Source organism: Chelonoidis abingdonii, chromosome 9 (genome assembly GCF_003597395.2).
Source record: "Chelonoidis abingdonii isolate Lonesome George chromosome 9, CheloAbing_2.0, whole genome shotgun sequence".
NCBI classification, from domain to species: Eukaryota; Metazoa; Chordata; order Testudines; family Testudinidae; genus Chelonoidis; species Chelonoidis abingdonii.
In genome coordinates this window covers 63,309,477-63,330,156 of record NC_133777.1, presented here as the reverse complement: position 1 = coordinate 63,330,156, position 20,680 = coordinate 63,309,477, and the positions used below count along the sequence as shown (strand labels likewise).

At 40.4% G+C, this 20,680-nt stretch overlaps 1 protein-coding gene across 1 annotated transcript in view; it reads left to right on the top strand.

Moving 5' to 3' along the window:
- Window positions 1-20,397, top strand: part of MAPK6 (mitogen-activated protein kinase 6) — a 52,846-nt gene extending 32,449 nt beyond the window's left edge. Inside the window, 6 exon segments of the mRNA XM_032778615.2 lie at window positions 7,217-8,423; window positions 9,872-9,991; window positions 9,993-10,020; window positions 15,625-15,789; window positions 17,177-17,378; window positions 18,156-20,397. Coding sequence (XP_032634506.1) covers window positions 7,869-8,423; window positions 9,872-9,991; window positions 9,993-10,020; window positions 15,625-15,789; window positions 17,177-17,378; window positions 18,156-19,254 — 2,169 coding nt within the window. The 5' untranslated portion in view covers window positions 7,217-7,868 and the 3' untranslated portion in view covers window positions 19,255-20,397.
- The last annotated feature ends 283 nt before the right edge of the window (window positions 20,398-20,680 follow it).

The window sequence follows — 20,680 nt, the reverse complement described above, 5'->3', positions numbered from 1 at the left end:
TTCTGCCTACTGACTGCAACGTGGCTGATCTAAAAAAAAAATATATATGTGCACCAAATCTTTTATAGTTTAAGGAACAGGGCATATCAGGTTGTGTAATAGCTTTCTTTAGTGACTCTTTATTAGTCTTGTATTTTCCTTGTGAGTAATTACTCTAGCTGTAACCAAATGATTACATAATTAAAATTAGCTGTGTTTTTCAGTAACTGGGATCCCTGAAAAAAAACAAATATCTAGTGTAATAGTTTACAGCAGTGTTTTATTGTCTGTAGCATTTATTATATTTAAATGTAAATATCGATGTAGTGTGCAGTTGGGGAGAAATTGGAGATATTTAAAAGACCTTTTGCAAACTGAACTAAGCTTCATGACATTGCTTGTGTTAATGTTCTGCTGGGCTGACAATTTCAAGGAAGATGGTCTGGCAGGTGACTTCTGAAAAAAGCAAGTTTTTGTTTGGCTCAAAACTAACTTTCCTGTAAAACATGGCTGTACAAAGATGGTAACCCCTTCATTCATTTACTTGAAATTTATTTTGAGGCGAGAGGGGCTGGAGTTGTAAGAGTCCTACTTAGAGTGATTACCTTGCGTGGTCCGATTGGTATCACAAATAGTCTAACTAAAAACTACAGTACTATACTTAAGTAGTTCTATTCAATATGTGTAAGGTGGCAGAATCTGGCCCTTAGTCTCTTGTACAATGCACTCCTTGTATAAGAATCACATCTGTCCTGGATGATTTCATTATTATGAGTGGTTGATTCTTGCAAGCAGAGTATAGATTAGTATAGGAATGATTTTTGGTCCCGTGGTTTTGATCACTCTGTGGAGTTGATTTCTTATATCGGTAATACTTACAAATAGAGTGCACTGTACTGTGTCCTATACTGCGCTATATTTAGAATGAAGATATGTTATACATGCTGCATTCTCAAATATTTATAGCTGTTCAGTGTATCTGTTTCACAACTGGAAAAAGAATTAGTAGCTACAGATTGCTTTTCAAGCAGCTATCTTTTTTTATATTTATCCTTTTATACTGAGTCCCAAGACAGGGAATTGGACTGACTCTTCAAAATGTAGGCCTTGTATATGAGATCCAGATTTGACTGACTTATGTTTAATAAATGTCATTCTTGGCAAGTTTGAACTCTTATAAAAACTTCAATTTTATGTGTAAAAACATAAAATGCACGATTGAAACTGTAAATGTGTTACCATTCGGAGAAAAACAAACTTGCATCACCATTTGAGGTTATTTGAGGTTGGAGTGGAAAGGGCCAAATAAGAAGTTCCAGATAACTTATTGTCCCTTCACTCTAACAAGAGCATACAATAATGACTTTAAACCCAACTTTCCTTAATCTTTTTTCCTCCCCTTCGCTTCTTATGGTCCAATAAAACTAAACACTGTACTTATTAACTTGTCTGGGAAAACAGTTGTTATGCAGTGTTGCTGCTTAACCAGCCACTAGAGGAGGCAAAAGTATGATGAAAGCTGAATTCCTGGAAGAGAATAGCTTGCAACTGCTAGTTTTTACCCAGAGCCAATCCAAGAGGTGATTGCAGTGAGCACATTACAGAATTTGAGCACAGTGATGCACTATTGAAAAAGCTCACGCTAGTCCTTAATGTATTTGCCTTCTAGGTGGAAGATAATAGGGAATTAAGGGCAAAAATTTTTAATTTTTGTTTTCTAAAAACTTTATTATAGTAGGAATTGTAGCTCATCTTCCTCTTACTCATTGGTGTGAACTATGTTTAGGTGGTGATAAAGACCTTGAGTATCTCCACCACATTATTAGAAGCCACCGTATTTATTTTTTTTACATTGTGGACAAGGGTGAATAAACTGACTTTTATAGTATATTTTACACTATTGTAGCCATTTTGGTCCTGCAGTATTAGAGAGGCAAAGTAGGTGAGGTAATGTCTTTTATTGTACCAGCTGCTGTTGGTGAAACAGAGATGCTTTTGAGTTTATATGATCTCTTCTTCACATCTGGGAAAAGGTACCCAGAGTGTCACAGCTCAATACAAGGTTGAACAGATTGTTTAGCATAAGGAGTTAACATGTTGTAAGAAATCATTCAAAGTGACATGGGCAGTTAACACCACTGCAGTTGTAGGACAAAGAGGGTTATAACATGTTAGTCCAGTGAGTTAGTTCCTACAAAAGAACTGTGTTAAGGCAGACTAACTGCAAGACACCTTTCAAATGGTTGAATGCTTGTATATCTACTTATCTGAAGTGCTTCCGTGGCTCCCATTGCTGTTGTGTCTGAGTGCCTCGTAATCTTTATTATAGTTCTCCTCCCAGCACTTCCTGTTGCAGGGAAATATTTCTGTTCCCATTTTACAGATGGGGAACTGAGGCCTAGAGAGTCTAGTGACTTGACTATTGTCACAGAGGAAGTCTGTGTATTAATGTTTTACTCTCCAATGTGATATATTCCATCATGTGCCAAACTGGATACCATCAGATTACAAAACCTAAACTTAATTTCCCGAATATTAATTTCTCACTACTGTTACTCACACCTTCTTGGCAACTGTCTGTAATGGGCCATTCTCTTACCACTTCAAAAGTTATTTTTCCTCCCTTCATATCCTACTGTTAATTGATTTATCTCGTTAGACTGACCTCACACTTGGTAAAGTAACTCCCATAATTTATTTATACCTGCTCCTGTATTTTTCACTTCATGCATCTGATGAAGTGGGTTCTAGCTCACAAAAACTTGTGTCCAAATAAATTTGTTAGTCTCTAAGGTGCCACAAGGACTCCTCCTCATTGTTTTTGCTGATACAGACTAACACGGCTACCACTCTGAAACGTAACTCAGCAGTGTTTTTCCATACTTCCTCTTCAGGTAGCCCGACTTATATTTCCTTTGTTTTCATTTTAACAGAGTTCTTATGAAAATTGTCTTAATATGTCATGCAGAGAAAGGATATTGCATGACCTGATATATTTTTAATGGGATTAGGAACGAGACTTGGGGAGAGAAGAAATGGGGAATGCAACTTCCTTTTCACATATAGTTAATACAGCTGCCTTTGCTGCTTTTTGACTTTCTTTAGTGTTATCACGTCCGTGCAAACTCTGAAATGATGATGGGAAGATTAGCAGATTTTGCTTGCTACCTCTATTTCCTAGCTAAAGGACTGACCAAGTACCTTCTTTCCTATTCCTGTTCAGTGAAACGTATTAAAGTATGGACTCTGGATGCAGTATCAAACAATTGGAGCAGTGACATGACAACAGTGTTACTTATGGGGGTAAAAAAGACCCTAAAGAATGGAAATAATATTAAAATTTTAGAAATACATATGTAGATGACCTTGGATATTGAGTTAATGAAAGATTTCAATGAATTCAAGTTTAAAAATGATCCTTCCATAACAATTTTCAAAATATTTAAAGGAAAGGTAACACTCAGTGAGTTGAATTGATTTCCAGGGAGTAATCTGACTGAGATTTCCTGTTAGATTGTGTAGATGAATTGCCTGTTGACAAAATGAAGCTGTCTTTGCAACTGACTGTCATTTTATTTCTGATGTACATCACAGATTCCTCTAAGATAAAAGCAAATTGAATTAACAGTCAAGGTCTTAGGAAGAGCTTGATGGTAGCTGACTACATCTTAGGCCAATTTATACTAGAATAGAACATATTTCCTACATGGAAAAGGTGTCATCTCCATAGGATAGGTCCTCATATGTTCAGGTAATAACTTCTGTTATAAACTAAAAATGGACTTTGGGGCACAGGAACAAGTGTTCAGAAATGTTACATACAGCAGGTCTGTTTTAGAGGATTAACATACGTATGCTAAAGATAATCTTAAAATGATTCAAGGTAAGGAGCCCCTAAGAGAGCAGGGAGATCGTTTAACGTGAGTTGCTCAGATGAACTCCCAGAATTCAACAAAATAATGTAAGGCACACTCACTACCCCATACAAGTATGTCATCAAAAACTAGCCCACCACCCACTCAGAATTCAACTGCACAATAATAGAATAACTCTTTGCTGGGCGTCACACATTACTTTTTTTAATCTGCAATTAAAAGAAAATCCATTCCGAAGGAATTGTTGTCCATGCTGCTGTCAGGTCTCGCGCATATGATCCAAGGTATGGACTGGATGCATATCACTTGTATGCATCTGAACAGTAGACCCCAGCAGAAGGTGTATTCTTTGCTGACCTCGTTCGCGTCTGGTAGTTTCTGCTTCGGCCTAGTGTCTTGCTCTTTAAGATTACAAGAGCTGTGCCACAACCTCATCCCGTTTCAGTATTTGGAAGGCCACGTTCCGTCTTAACGCTTCGTTGGCTATCTTTCGATCTCACTTGGTACCTTGGCATTTGTCAGATCTGCGTACAGAGTGTTTAAAATGAACAAGTGCTGGTCATCATCCAAGACTGTCAATAATGTGAAGTCAGCGGTTAAAACGAGTCAGGAGCTACCTCTCCCCATGGAGTTTTTTCACGCTCACAAATTAACTGGACACTTCGGGTTTGTATTAATGGTTGTGATCAGCAGGGAGCCAGTCCTCTGGATGGTGTATGAAGCATGAAGGCACCAAATGTTTAGCGTTCTTCGGCAGGTAAATGCCTGCCAATGCTAGCGATACAAAGTGCTATGCACAAAATCACCCTGTTTTCCACTTTCAGTACACTGTAAAATAAGCGGCGCAGATTATGTCCGATAAATGTAAGACAAACGTGTTGTCCTTAGCATTGGCTGCAACACAAAGTAGGCCGAGGGAACTTGTTTAGTTGTTGAGTGCATTATGTAACACAACTACATTGCTAAGTTGTCTTCCGATTGTAGAGATTTTTACCTCATGCAGTGCTCTAGTGCATTGAGACAATTATTTCTTATCATTGTTCAGCAATATTGTTAGAAAAAATATAAAGTTGAGTGCAGTTCCTTTGTATTTTGTGGTATTGTAATGAAATCAGTGTAGTGAAAAATGTCAGAAAAACACCACGAAATAGGTTAATACGGTCAATCGGTATTCTGTTGTTCAACATGCGTATAGTCCCAATATTTTTTTTAGTTAATTGCTTGAAGTTACTGCAAGTTAATGACGTCCTACTATAACGAATCAAGTTTAACAGTGTAGTGCCTTTAATGCTCAGGTACCGGTTGCAGTGATGGTCTATCTGGGCCGTACTCGAAGGGATCGTTATATAAAGGCAGTAAGGTCATGGATCTTTCGTTTGGGGCGAGGTTACGCGAGCCGAGAGCCCGTAGGAGTCGGGGAGTTCGTTCCGAGAGAACCCGGGCCTCTTCACCGCGAGGCCTGCATCTGTCAGTCCCGACACCTCAGGCCTCCCCACCTCTTTTTCCCAAATCACCCTTAAGCAGGAAAAAGCATGGAGGGGCCTAGGGTCCCGGTTCACCTTCATCACCATTGGGAGGGTGTATTCTAGTATACGTAATACCCATTCAGATCGACAGAATGCTTGTGCCACCTTAGGGACTGGACAGAATTGCGGGCTAGGGCGTCGTGAGGCTACAGCTCACTTTTCGGCAAAATAACACCAGACAGAGATGATTAAACAGAAGGACTAGAATGGGAAGTGACAGCACAACAGGAAGTGTTAGCAGAGTTATCATGAGAATGAGTTCATCAGCAGGAGAAAAAGACTTTGCATGATAATGAGATGACCTTATAGAAGTGGGGAGAAACTTCATCTAGGAATAGATTCATCGTAGGTATGAACCGCAGCTTCCCAGTTCTCTGTTTGCCTAATTATTGTATCTAATGTGCATATTATATTGGAGTTCAGCAGTTCTCTTTGGGGTTTGTTTTTGAGTTTTTTGTCGCAATGCCCTCAGTCTGTCACTCAGTAGTAAACGTCGAATGTTTCCCACTGGTGTTGTAATGTTATGATTCCTGATCTAGATTTTCATGAATTTTTCATGTCTCGTATATTCAAATATCACGCTGTCTGGGGTTCATTCTGTGGCATCCCGAGAATGAGCTGGAGCTCGAAGGCTCGATGCGGAAATAAATTGTTAGTCTCTAAGGTGCACACTATCCTATTTTTGTGGATCAGACCTGACTCGACTGCTACTCTGAACCCAGTCAGATAGAATTTCAGTTCCTGTAAAAGTTCAAATTCATTGTCAAAGCCCAGAACATGAACACGTGTCATCCGACTGATCACACATCCAAAAAGGCCAAATGATACACGAGTAAGGGGATACTTCCGAGGAGTTCTGCACCACAAAAATAAATAATTCTTGCTAATTTAAAATTCGCATATTTATTTGTCAGTGATGTGATCTCCTATATCAGTGGAGAGACAGGCACTGCTGCAGTTACGGTGGAGATCAACCTGCCGCCTGCCCCCTCCCACACACAGATTCAGCGTGACGGCTCCACCGTGCCTGACAAGCCGAAGCGCGCCCTGCTGTCCAGAAACACCCTGAGGCCCTGCCTCTCCACCCTGACGACCAGATAGTGAGGCAGGAGGACAGTGTTCCGCTGCACAGCCCAGCTCTGGCCCGATCCAGGTGTGAGCAAGCAGGTCTGCCGTGGCTCAAAGTGTGGAAGTGTAGTGTAGGGAGATCCTAGGTAGGGGTGAGAGGTTCTGTGTGGGGAATCTGGTTGAGGGGATCTGTTGCACGGCTCAGGCAGGGTTCGGTGCAGGGGGGTTGGTGAAGGTGATGGAGCTCAGCAGAAGGGCTAGGTGGGTGAAGGGCTCGCAGGTCTGGTGTGGGGGCTCTGCCGATGAGGTGAGGGGGAAGAGCGCTCAGTGGGGTGGAGGTCTGGTTGGGAAAGGGGCTTGGTGGGAGGTCTGGTGCAATGTGGTTGGGGCTTGGCAGGTGGGATCTGGTTTCAGTTGGTTGGGCTCGGAGGAGTTGTTGGTGTACCGGTGGGTAGTCGGAATGCAGGGTGTAAGGGTCTGGCAGGAGTTGGATGCTGGGAGCGGTGGCCTCGAGGGATAGGGGGTTTGGGCTGACTTGGGGTTCAGGGTGGTGGTGGGAGCTAAGTTCACCTTTCATCGCAAAGGAGCATAAAAGTATTGCATTTTCTAGTTCTTCAATATGTTGGTGTTCTTTGTGGTACAGGTGTGGCTCAAATAATGACGAATAACGTGTCTCGAAGCCATCTAAAGTCTTGTGTATAGAAACACTGACCATTTTTTCTTCCTTTCTCTCTCTCTCTTGCTCTCTTTTTTTTATTTCCCCTCCAGGTTGTCACGGAATAAAATGGATGGTAGCTTTGATTGTGATTGTGGTGAGCTGGAGCCACCTGATCATTAACAGAAGGCATCTTTTGTAACTCAAGATCTGCTAGTTTCCTGTTTAACTAGACTGTAAACAAAGGAGGAAGAAAAGGAAGAAAAAAACATAGTGCTTGCCAGCACCATAGAATGACGCTGCTCAGGACCAGTCCAACACTGAATGTATCTGCACTGTGAGGAGGAGGAGGATGTTAATAGAAGTCTATTATGTGCATATTTATTCACATTTTTGTTAAATGTTACCCAGTTGCATGGTAGAGCTGAGTGCATAGTATGTCATTTCATTTCGTTTGTTTCTTGTGAGTATTTTCTTTAACGTCTGCAGAGATTCTGCACCTTTCTTGAACTATGAATGCTGCAATCTTTCTATCTTATGCTCAGTTTGAGTTATAGCATTTGTCAGCTCTAAATTTAAGGGGACACAACAGGCCTGGTTGGCTGCTAATGCAATGAGAGTGTCAAAAAAACATACTGCAGTCAAAGCCGAGTTTTTCTTCTCCCTTTCTGTAAGATCTTTCCTTCAGATACCAGTGGAAGAGTGTCTACATATTTACAGAAGTTTGGTAGCTTAAGAGGAAAAAGAAACGTGAAGAATTTCAAAATGGCAGAAAAGTTTGAAAGTCTCATGAACATTCATGGTTTTGATCTGGGCTCTCGATATATGGACTTGAAACCACTGGGCTGTGGTGGAAATGGCTTAGTTTTTTCTGCTGTCGATAATGACTGTGATAAAAGAGTGGCTGTCAAGAAAATTGTCCTCACAGATCCTCAGAGTGTTAAACATGCTCTGCGTGAGATTAAAATTATTAGAAGACTTGACCATGATAACATTGTGAAAGTATTTGAAATTCTTGGTCCCAATGGAAGCCAGTTAACGGATGATGTGGGCTCCCTTACGGAACTGAACTGTGTTTACATTGTTCAAGAGTACATGGAGACAGATCTGGCTAACCTGTTAGAGCAGGGCCCTTTACTGGAAGAACATGCCAGGCTTTTCATGTACCAGCTGCTACGTGGGCTCAAGTATATTCACTCTGCAAATGTCCTACATAGAGATCTCAAACCAGCTAATCTTTTCATTAATACTGAAGACTTGGTGCTGAAGATTGGCGACTTTGGTCTTGCACGGATCATGGATCCTCATTATTCCCATAAGGTTTGTGGAGAGATGGAGTCACTTTTTAAAAAGTGATATCCCGATAGTCTATCCGTCTTAGAATGGTCTCTCTTTTTCTAGGTACTTTAATAGTATTCATCATTATATTATAAGTGCTTGTTGGTTCGTGTAAGTGGAAAGTTTCTGAAGCCTGTCCTGGATTGGTAACTAACTTTCCCTCCCAGTATTTTACAGAGTTGCACCATTTGCTGCTCAGCTAAGAATGCTGGCAGAGTAAGGCTGTGTCTGCACTTCGTGGTTTTCAGTGGCGCGACTGTGTCGTTGCAGTTGCGCCATTGTAAGTTGCACTGTGTAGCTCTCTCCCAGTGACATAATATCGCAATAATACAGCGTAATATAGCTTTGTCGCCGGGCATGCAGCTTCCACTGATGAAGTGCTGTTCACACTGGCGGTATTGTTAAAGCATTTGTCGTTGGGGGAAGAGGGGGTGTTCTTTCACACCTCTGAGTGACAAAAATTTTGATGAAAATGCTAGTATCGGCATATAGCTGAAGTTAAAATGTCATTATTTCCATAGGTAGGCATTAATGACTGCTAGTGTGCCATGAATGTCTTGCCTTCAGCCCCAAAACACTGAGATTTTTCACCTCTGATGGCTTTGTGTCTCATCTGGTCTTTTAAAAGTTCTGTACATGCTACTTTAGTTAACTAACTTACTTGTAACCTTGCCATGGGAGATAATCTAGAGTTGCAGTGTTTAAAATCTTGGCAAATGCGGTGGATGAGAGCACTGCGCTTTTTTTTAATCATAAATTTAATAATTTGGGGGCAGGTTCAGACCTTCAAACAATTTGTTTACTTCTAAGGGGAGATTGCATGCACATAATCAGGAAGGGAATTTAACTCTGAGTATTTATAAAAGCAGTATTTAGATGAACAAATGCACAACTTAGGTTTTAAGAGCAATCCACAGATGTAGAATTACAGGAACTTTAGATTACTTTAAAATATCTGTGCATCCCCAGCGTACAAATGAGACTACTCACTGGGATTTATTAGTAGTAGTGGGATCTTCCTGTTTCTTGTTTCATGTCTCAGAAGGGGTTTGTTTATTATCTCCATTAACTTGATGTTTGGCAATAAGGAACTTTTAGGAGCTATATGTCGTTTGACTAATCAAGTTGCAAGTGATTCATTAAATACAATCACCACTGTACTTAACTCTGTTTTAAAGGTGTTGTATAAAATAGCCCTTTCAGGATCAAACTTGGAGCTCATTGCAAACAGTATTTAAACTTGTTTAGTGTGCTTATAAAATATACAGTATTGGTATGCATGGTGCACTAAATGTAACAGGTAGGATGATATATCTGATCAAATAGTCTAATATTGTCCTTATCTCTGGAGGCTTGGATTAAAATATTTTTTTTTATCTTAAGGAAATCTTATTTCTGGTTTTTTTTTGTTTTTTTTTTTTTCTTCTTAGGGCCACTTACTGAGGGATTGGTTACTAAATGGTAACAGGTCACCCCGTCTACTTACTTCTCCTAACAACTCACCTACCGCCATTGACATGTGGGCTGCAGGTGCATGTTTTGCTGAAAATAAGACTGCATGGAGAAACCCTCTTTGCGAGTTAGAGTAGTTACTGTTGTCACTTCACCAGGCACACGGGCTCGCTGCATGGGCAGTCTTACCCTGCCCAAGCCCACACTGTAGCAAGCAGGAGTTTGAGGAGGCAGGGTGGGGAGACCAGGACGAGGTGACTACCTAGGGCGACTCCACAACAAAAGGGCAAGAAGAACCTCCTCCCTCAGCTCTCAACAGCTCCATGGCTGCCTACTGCCATGCGACAACACACCCACAGCTCCCATTGAGCACGTCCACCGCAATTGGGAGCTGCAGTACTGGGGCGGAGCCAGGGAGCCAATTCGGCCACTCAGCGAGACTGTGAGGGGCCTGCCCCAGCTTTGTCACCTCCACCCCGACGCACCGCAACAGAAGGTACCACCCTGTCTGCTCCCAGCATCCAAACACCCGCTCTCAGCCATGCGCCTTCCCCCAAAGCACCTTTGGCACCCCCGCTAGTACTGTCACCTCCAACTGCCCCCACCCAAGCTTATACATCCAAGAGGTATGTAGTCAAAGTTCATGGACTGGCACGGCAGGCCGTGTATTTATGCTTGACTTGTCCTCAACTTTTACATAAAAATACCACGACTAAAACAGTAGCCTGATTATCAACCATCTTCTGTGCTCACATTGTATGACAGAAGAGACGTTTTAGGGTAGTGATACTCCTTGACCTATAATGAGCTCACAGCCCTTGATGCATGTGTGGCTTGTGCCAGCAATAACTTGTAACCTCCATTATGTTATCCGATCACAATGGGCATGCAAGCATACCTACTCCTGACGTTAGATGTATTCTCAGGAAAGAGCTAACCTGTCAATATAACGATACGGTACAATTATGAATAGTCTGCAAAAGTGAGCTCAACAATTCCATTTCAGCTGTATTAGAAGTTCAGAGTAGTAACACAGTTTTACATTGCATTTGAAAACAACAACAACAACAACAAGCTGTAACGGAAATTCCTAAGTTCAGCCATCAATATAAAGTCTAAGTTGAGAGCATTTGTGCTTTAAAATCCATTTAATTGGATCGTCATAGTCTTTGAATGCGCTCGGGAATTGAATTCATAGCAGATCTGCTTCTCTCAGAACGTTGTCTGGAATTAGTAAAGTATAAACTCTCTAGTGTATATGGAGAGTGTGATATTGAAGTGTGTCTTCGGTAGCACTTTATATAAATACTTCAGAAAATGGAATTAATTGCTCTGCTTACTGAGACTGAGTGAAACAGAAGACAGCTCGATGGACATGATTAACACAAGTCAGTAACACAAAGTCCTGAATTTGGTGCTATGGGTGCATTGATGCATTCTTAATATAGCCACGACATAAATTCTCTGTATAGTAAATTTAAATCTAAAATATTTTAGTGACAATGTTGCTCACTGCATTGATAATTATCCACATTCTGCTTACTGACCAGTGAACCAAACCCCATTGCATATGGGCCAAATGACTCTACTTTGCTTCAGAACACCCTACCCCTTCCCTGCTCCTCTTGGCTAGATGACACTGTCTTGCATTTTGTCTTTTGTATCATGCTTTCCTCCTCCCCTGCCTATGGACTGGCAAGCTCAATCTACTCTACCCTCCATGGAGGGGGTTTTTCAGATGTTTCACCTCTGTTTTGCCCTCTAGGCATGGTTGGAGATCATGCCCTCCCATTACAGACAGATTCCCCACTACACTCTCTGCTATGCCCATAGACTGAGACTTGTTCTTTATCTTGGATTGATTTGATTTAAATATCAAGATTGAGTATTAATCCAGACATCTGTTATATTACATGAAAAAAGTGGGCTAAAAAAAGTATTTAGATTAAAGCTTGGCTGCTATGTATCTCTCAAAATGCTGCAGTACAGCTTAATTTTGAGTGCCGAACGCATGGTAGCTTCAACAATGTATCTTACAGGGAAAAGGAGTTAGGCTGGGCTGTTGACAAGGATATGTGTGGATAGTTGTATAAGGAGACTTGCTTCGTGGGGATGCTTTGAAACTCATATTTAATAGGAGTTTGACAGAAGTACTTGCAAACCTCTTTCATATTTACCAGGTATAACAAAAAATATAGGATGCAATTATGTTGGGGATACACAGAGTTTGGTGCATTAATGAGAGCTTAGTGCTATTGTCTGTTTGTGGTCTGCTAAGAGGTAGTTTCCTTGAAAAGCCAATGACTTCTAATGGAAAATGTCACTGTAGCTGGAAAGATGAGTGTGTGTTGTACAAAATTGTAAAGTACATCTTGTGATATTGCTTGTACTATGAGGGTAACTGAAAAAGGCTTGTGCAGGTTTTTCCTCTCTCTAATACTGTAATGTCCAAATTAAAACCACTACAAGCCATACTTCCAAAAGTGCTTAGTGTCCACAATTAGGGCCAAATTTTTGAGAGCTAATTGTTCTCAATGGAAAATTGTTGGCAGCTGAGCACTTTTAACAATTTGGCCACTTCATTTAGGTGTCTGAAGGGGAAGTAGCTGAGCTTGCTTGAAAATCTGACCCTAATTTCTTAGTAAAGACTTCTCTTTCTAGCTCTATGCAGTTTTGTCACCAGGTGTGGGATTCTTGTATCTAATGCATCCTGTGGTCACAGGTTGTACAAATGCATATGTGAGTCTCTTGTTTTGCCACCAACTAGGATACTTGTACATCCTTTCTTCATGTGTGGTGTCAGCTTAAAAAAGTTAAGAGTAAATCATAAGAAGATGAAGTTGTAAGCCTGTATATCTGGAAACATACCTCCATCATCCAGACTTTTCAGTTTTGATTCAGCCCTTATAGGGAGAATCCCAAGTTCAGCATGTCTGTTTACATGTGATATCAGATAAAGAAGCAACTAGAAAAGACTCATGCTAAGTCCTAGCTCAGGAAGCTAATTTAGTATCATCTTAGCTTCCTGAAAAAGAGAAGTAAACTTTTAGTGTCTTTAGATAGGTGGGAGGAGGGGAAAATCCAGCAGGGTATCTAACAGTTAATATCAAGACATTGATATTTTCTGATTGGAACACTGTTCTTCTGAGGTTTTTAATGTTCATTGCCTGTCTGTTCTTCCAAGTTATCCCTCAAAATCCTGCTTACTAGAAAGCAACTTCAATGAAAGAGGAAATAGTAGACATCCCAGAATACGTGGAGCTTGGGAAGAAAGTTGATCATAACTATAAAGGAATTTTTAGAAGGCTTTTTAAGAGTAGTGTAAAATACAGGAGTAATAGATTTTTTACAGCAGTTATACATTCACATTTCCAAGCAAATATTTAAACAATAAGTAGTTCATCTTGATTGGGGAAGAGAGAAGAGATTTCATTTTCTTAAGCAGATTCTTAAATAGATTGAGAGAGAAACAAAATCATCTGCTGCTCATCAGTCCAGGCAAGTGAGGTACAGTCTAACCAAAGAATTCAGAAACTAATTCCCAAAAGCTAAGTTTTTTGTATATATACAAATATGCTAAGGACAGTTAAACATGTATATGTTTAAATAAGCTCACATAACTCCACAAGAAGTGCTTGTGATTTGATTTAAATAAATCTCACTCCTATCTCCCCCTTCCCCCCAATCTCCATAGTGAAATGTAATGCCAGAAAATGAAAATATGGGTGGGGCTCAAATTGTGATTTAGGTAACTGCTTCAGGAAGCTGTCTTGTTACCATGGGAACTTACCATGCCCAGGAGTCATTTTGTGAAGATGTTGCTGTGGTAACCACAGCTCCATGAGGCTGCAGCAGTTGCGACCAGTTCTGACAGTGGGACTAGATCCCTGCATAGCCAAGGGACCCTTGACACCGTGACACAACATGCAGGGTGACTGCTGCAGTCATCCCAGCTCAGTGCAGCAAGACCCCTAGCTAAGATTGCAAGGAGGATGACAATCCTGCAACCACAGGGCAAGCCACCCCACTGCTGAACAGTTCCTGGCTGGAAACAGCTCCCAGTGCCACACTCCTGGTTGACAAGTGAGGGAGTGGGGCCATCACAGCAAAGCTGCAGGGGAACCCTGCACTGCTGCAGAGCCAGTGACACCTAATTCCTAAAGGGGCAAGGTGCAGGGAAAGCTGTGCTCCTTTCATGGGAGAGCAGAGGCCCCCTGGCCAGGAGTATTAGGATAAGTCCCTTGCAGCAGGGGAGGTCACCCTGCTGATGAATGGTTCCTGTTGGGGTTCTCCTCCTCTTTGCAGTCCTGGCTAGCAGTCAGTGCTCTGTCTCCTTCTTGCACCTTGTGCCTAAAGGAATCAGCTGTCAGCAGCACTGCATCGGTGAAAAGTGTCCCCTGCGGATCTGCCCGCTCCCTCATCAGCTGGGAGTGTGTGGGGGCTGTCCTGCGTAGGAGCCATTCAGCAGTGGGGCAGCCTCCCCTGCTGCATGGATCCTGCAGTCCTGGCTGGGAGTGTCTGATCTGTCCCGCCAAGACCCACTTGCTCACTTCCATGGTAGCAGGGCTGCAAAAGGTTCCCTGCACAGCCAGGATGTTGCTGACACCCAACCCAAACTGTGAAGGTGCGGGAGGGAGACTGCAGTCCTGGCAGGGCGGAGCAGAGATTCTGACCAGGGCCGCAAGTAGTCGTCCCTGGGCCTGGCCGCAGGGGGGCCACCCTAATACTGAATGACTCCTGCTAGGGGCTTATTGTTCTCGCAGTCATGGCCAGCTGATCAGTGGAAAAGCTCCGTTCTAATTTAGTAAGCTTTTTGTGTTTGCCTGTTGTCCCATATTTATAGTCTTGGTTTTTGAATAGTCTTAAAGGCAGTGTTGCATGGCTGCCTTTTTAATATGCATAAGTACACTTCATTAAGTATTTTAACTATTTTAATACTGCACTTCAAAAATAAAAAACAATATTTGTACAAATTGTATGTGGAACACTTTTCTTTTTAATCAACTGATATTGATGTATTGTAATAGTATTCCTGATATTACTGCAAGATTTCAGATCCAAATTGTACTTCAAATGGATCAATTGGTGGGTCTGTGAATTACTTTAAAGCGATTAAAAGCTGAGATGAATCATCACTGTTATAATGGTAGAGGAGCACAGAACCTAAAGTGCTCCAGATAGTGAATGTAATATTGAGTAAGCAAAATGGAACAGCTGAGGGGGCAGGATATTGGCAAAAAACAAGTGGTGGGACCTATTCTTGGAGTTTGATGTAAAGAAATTTAAGACACTGTAAGGCATAATAGGCTAATATCTAGCTAGCCATACTACACTAATTCCTTCCAAGTGTACTAAATTACTTTTGAGCTCATTTGTCAGAAATTAAAAAGAACAGGAGTACTTGTGGCACCTTAGAGACTAACAAATTTATTTGAGCATGAGCTTTCGTGGGCTACAGCCCACTTCATCGGATGCATAGAATGGAGCATATAGTGAGGATATATATACACACATACAGAGAACATGAAAAGGTGGGAGTTCCCCTACCAGCTGTAAAAGGCTCATTAATTAAGATGAGCTATTGTCAGCAGGAGAAAAATGTTGGTAGTGATAAGTACTCCTGTTCTTTTTGCGGATACAGACTAACATGGCTGCTACTCTGAAATCAGAAATTAAAGAAAGTTGTTTGGAACATAACCGACTTCTTGTGTCTTGTCTGCTTAACTTTTAGGTGCACATGAACTTGAACAGATGCAGCTGATTTTAGAGTCAATTCCTGTTGTGCATGAGGAGGACCGTCAGGAGCTTCTCAGTGTAATCCCAGTTTACATTAAAAATGATATGACAGAGCCGCACAAACCTTTAACACAGCTGCTTCCAGGCATCAGTCCTGAAGGTAAGTGGTTCTGGAAAAAATCTAATTAAAAACCTTAAAAATCATAGCAGACAACTTTACAGTGAACGTTTTTGACACGTTCACTGTAAAGTTGGTTATGTATTAAGCACGTTTTCATGGATGGCAGGGTCAATACTAAATATGACGTCCCATGTTTGACTCCTGGTCATTCTCCAGAATAAGAATTTTGTGGAGGCAGTTGTTTCCAGCCCTTGTGAGAAATGGAGCATCTTGTATCACTTCATATAGCTACTTCATCAGTCCTAGAGGAGTGTTACATGGCTTTGCAGGGAGTTGTAGAAAGAGAAGGTAATGGGCATCTTCGTGACAATTCAAATAATGCAGAGATGGGGAGAGGGTTGTTGAGGCACTAATCCTCTAAGGATGTGAATGTGAGCGTGAACATGCGAATGATGTAATTGCTTCAGGAGTATACAGTAATTGTTCTGAAAACATTTTAGGGACTATTTTGTCAAAATAGAAAAATTTTGGTTCAAGTATTCCTGCTTGAACAAACCATTTTTAATCTTTTTTTTTTTTTTTTGAACATTCCTGGATAGAAGTCAGTGTCACTTGCTAACTTGATTGAGACCGTGCTAACTCAACTAACTTAAAACTAATAAGAGATTCTCTTTTAAAAATCACCACTTATTGCTGTATTCTGCCTTTCCAGATTTATAGTTACAGTCAATGTTCCCTCTAATTTTTTACATCCGTGTGCGGAATGAATTTTATGTGCACCAATATGGAGGTGATGTGTGGTGGGAGTGGGGCCAAGGGGTTCGGCGTGTGGGAGGGGTCTCAGGGCTGGAGCAGAGGGTTGAGGTGCAGGGGAGATGAAGACTCAGGCTGGGGATGATGGGGTTGGGCTGCGGGAGGGAGCTCTGGGCTGAGGCAGAAGGTTGGGGTGCTGGGGGGTGTGAGCTCTATGGTTTACCTGGGGATGAGGGGATTGGGGTGTGGGCTGCGGTGGGGAGAGAGGACTTCTCCCCTCCCAACTCTCCCCCAGCCCTCTCTTGACACAGCAGCCCGGGGCTGAGGAGAGGTGCCTCTCCCCAGCCATGGCAGCTCTGGGCCTGGGCTGGAGCTGGGGGAGAGGCGCCTCTCCCTGCCTATGCAACCCTTGATAGCTTGCTGCATGGCCACGCAGCTTAGAGGGAACTTAGGTTACAGTATGGGTTTTTGTCCACATTGATTTTATCACCTGGTTGCTTTGTCTTAAAATCATTCTATAGCCTTTAGGTCTCAGTGTTTTCAACAGTCTTTGACATAGACATACATATGTAAAATAAAGCAGTGTGTTTATAATCCCCAAGTGTAATTGTTTCAGGAATAAAGATTTTCAGCTTCTAATTACTGATCACTGATATGGTTGTATTCTCTACAGCACTGGACTTCCTGGAGCAAATTTTGACATTTAGTCCCATGGATCGATTGACAGCAGAAGAAGCTTTGTCCCATCCTTATATGAGCATTTACTCCTTTCCAACAGATGAGCCCATTTCAAGTCATCCTTTTCACATTGAAGATGAGGTTGATGATATTCTGCTCATGGATGAAAGTCACAGCCATATTTACAATTGGGAAAGGTAAATTTATTCCAAATGCTGTTGTTTAGATATTAATGAATTGTCTTGTGCTGCTAAATCATGACATCTTCCTTAACTCTAAAATAAGAGGCTATATCTGAGATGCTATGAGTACATCACTTTAAGAGCAGTAGAACTCTGCAGAAAGCAGGAATAAGTATTCCCATAGTGAGAAGTTTTTCCTCCTCCTTCCCCCTCTACCTCCCCAGAAACCCCAATTGCATTTTAATTGATTTTTCTAAATTAACTTGAGGATAAGAATTTTCCCACAGCTTGTCCCTGTAATTAGTCTTTACGGGCTTTATAATTGTCTGCTGCAATATAAAGCACAACAAAGACTGACTTGGATATGGTGTTGTATGACTATTTTTCAATCTGCTAAGCTTTTAAAATTAATTTTGTTTTTAACTGTCTTCAGTAAGACAAATTGGTCAGGAATGCAAATTTTCCGTAGTCTACATTCAGTAAATATACTAGTAAAAGCGTAGAATTGCAATAGTAATATTTAAAAATATCTTTACTTAAAATAGCATTTCCGATAGAGGAATATTTGGGGGACGGGGGAATTTTTAATTTGGGTTAAATCTCATATTTTAGTGATTTATATTCTGGGATTTAAAATATACAGCCCAGTTCAGTTAAGAAAATAACTTGCATATGTTGAATTGTAAATGGTCTAGCAGTGTTTTTTGTTTTTTGTTTTTTTGGTCTCGGATAATTTGTAATCAAGAAGGTTTATTTTTTCATTCACTAACTCTAGGAAATTACCTATTACAGATACCATGAAAGTCAGTTTTCAGATCATGACTGGCCCATTCATAATAACTTTGAAGCTGATGAAGTTCAGCGTGATCCAAGGGCTGTTTCTGATGTCACTGATGAGGAAGAAGTGCAAGTAGATCCTCGCAAATATTTGGATGGAGATCGTGAAAAGTATCTGGAGGATCCTGCTTTTGACACGCACTTCTCTACTGAGCCTTGCTGGCAATATCCCGATCACCATGAAAACAAGTACTGTGATCTGGAATGTAGCCACACTTGTAATTACAAAATGAGGTCATCTTCATACCTAGATAACTTAGTTTGGCGAGATAGTGAAGTTAACCATTACTATGAGCCCAAGCTTATTATAGATCTTTCTAACTGGAAGGAGCAAAGCAAAGAGAAGTCTGATAAGAAAGGCAAGTCAAAATGTGAAAGGAATGGATTGGTGAAAGCTCAGATAGCTCTTGAGGAAGCATCACAGCAGCTTGTTGAAAAAGAAAGGGAGAAGAATCAAGGATTTGACTTTGATTCATTTATAGCAGGAACCATTCAACTTAGTTTACAACATGAGTCTACTGATGTTGATAAATTAAATGACTTGAATAGCTCAGTGTCCCAACTGGAATTGAAAGCCTTAATATCAAAGTCAGTAAGCAGAGAGAAACAGGAAAAAGGAATGGCCAATTTGGCACAGTTGGAAGCTCTGTACCAAACTTCTTGGGATAGCCAGTTTGTAAGTGGTGGGGAGGAGTGCTTCCTCATAGATCAGTTTTGTTGTGAAGTCAGGAAAGATGAACAAATCGAAAAAGAAAACACTTACACCAGTTATTTGGACAAGTTCTTTAGTAAGAAAGAAGATACAGAAATGCTAGAAACTGAGCCAGCAGAAGATGGGAAGCTTGCGGAGAAGGAAAGAGAAGAGAGCTTTCTTAGTAACAGTGGGGAGTTTCTCTTTAACAAGCAGTTAGAGGCTATAGGTATCCCTCAGTTTCACAGTCCTGTTGGTTCACCACTTAAATCAATTCAGGCTACATTAACACCTTCTGCTATGAAATCATCTCCCCAAATTCCCCATAAAACATACAGCAGCATTCTGAAACATCTAAACTAAAACACTCAGCAGACATATTTTTTTTTGTATTCTTCATGAGATGTTTGTCTTTTTTATTACTAATGTAAGTAATTTTTTTTTACTTGAATCAGATGGTGTAATTTTGGTATGGATTTCATTAGCTTTCTGTTTACCATCATTTTTACAATCCAGAATTAATTTCTATACATGACTTAGTTTTTTGTTTTTAAACTGGCATGTCGTTTGCACACGAAATAAAAGAATAGAGCAGAATAATGCAAAATGTAGGAGGAAACAGAAAAAAATGCACTAAACCAAGTAAAAACATTGTCAGTAAAACATTTGTCCATGTTTTGCAGAAAAAAGAATCTTGCCTTGAAATTTACACAGTGAGACTGTACATAATTGCATGAAAATATCTATTTTTTCCCTGAAACATTTTTTCATTCGTGTATTAGTTTTTCATACTGTAAACATTTCTTAGACACATGATACCAGCAGCAACTGAAAATGAATGCAGAATTTGGTACGCATGTGTTATCTACCTCAAGGTAACAGCAGTATGTGGCAAAACATTAACCACCCATAGTGCTTCTCATTATGCACTTCTCTTTAGCCAGCATTATTATAGTAGCTATTTTTCCTGAAAAATCATTCAATATTTATAAATGTTCTGGTATGCATTCTTTATAGTGAAGTGTTAATATGTGGCACTTTTATTTATTTTAACAAATAAATTTTCTGTAATTACAGAAAGTCAACTTAATTTTTGAAGTTTCTTGGCAGATAAGGTTTTTGTTTAGCACTATGGTTTATTGCCTACATAGAAGAATATATAATAACATTGGCTTATTCTGAGGCTGTCCAATACATCTATATGTTTTTTTTAAGTTTTCATTTCAAGTAAAGCACTCACTGTGTATAGGAATCTGTAATTTGGGGGTGCTTGATCTCTCTACAAAAATTAGGAATTGCTTTATTATAAAATGCTCCTAGAAATCTTAATTGTGTTCATTTTTTTTAAAAGATTTGTAACGTTAGTTGTGTGCATGGAAATAATTAAGGTACATTATTATTGTAGGTTAAAAGTTCTTTATGGTGAGACATTTTGCTTTTACTGTATGTTTTTACTGAATAATTCCCAGCCCCAAAACAAGCATGAATAAAATTAGGTTAAATGTAGCATGTAGCATCTCGGTCTTCTGGAAATTTGCTTTATCTTCTGATTTGTTTTGTTGTTTTTTGTTTGTTTGGGACACTGTATGTATTATTGGCTCCCCTGTTTAAAGAAAGACGACAAATAAAACATGGCCAGCAAAAAATGACTCTCGTTTCACTACTTTTATAATGCAGCAGGTAATTCTCATTGTACCTTAGGTAGCTGTCACCATTTACATTGTGGCCTGTATGCCTGCCCCCAGTTTTAAATGGTTTCTGTTGCACCTTCAGCCTATGATAACTTGAG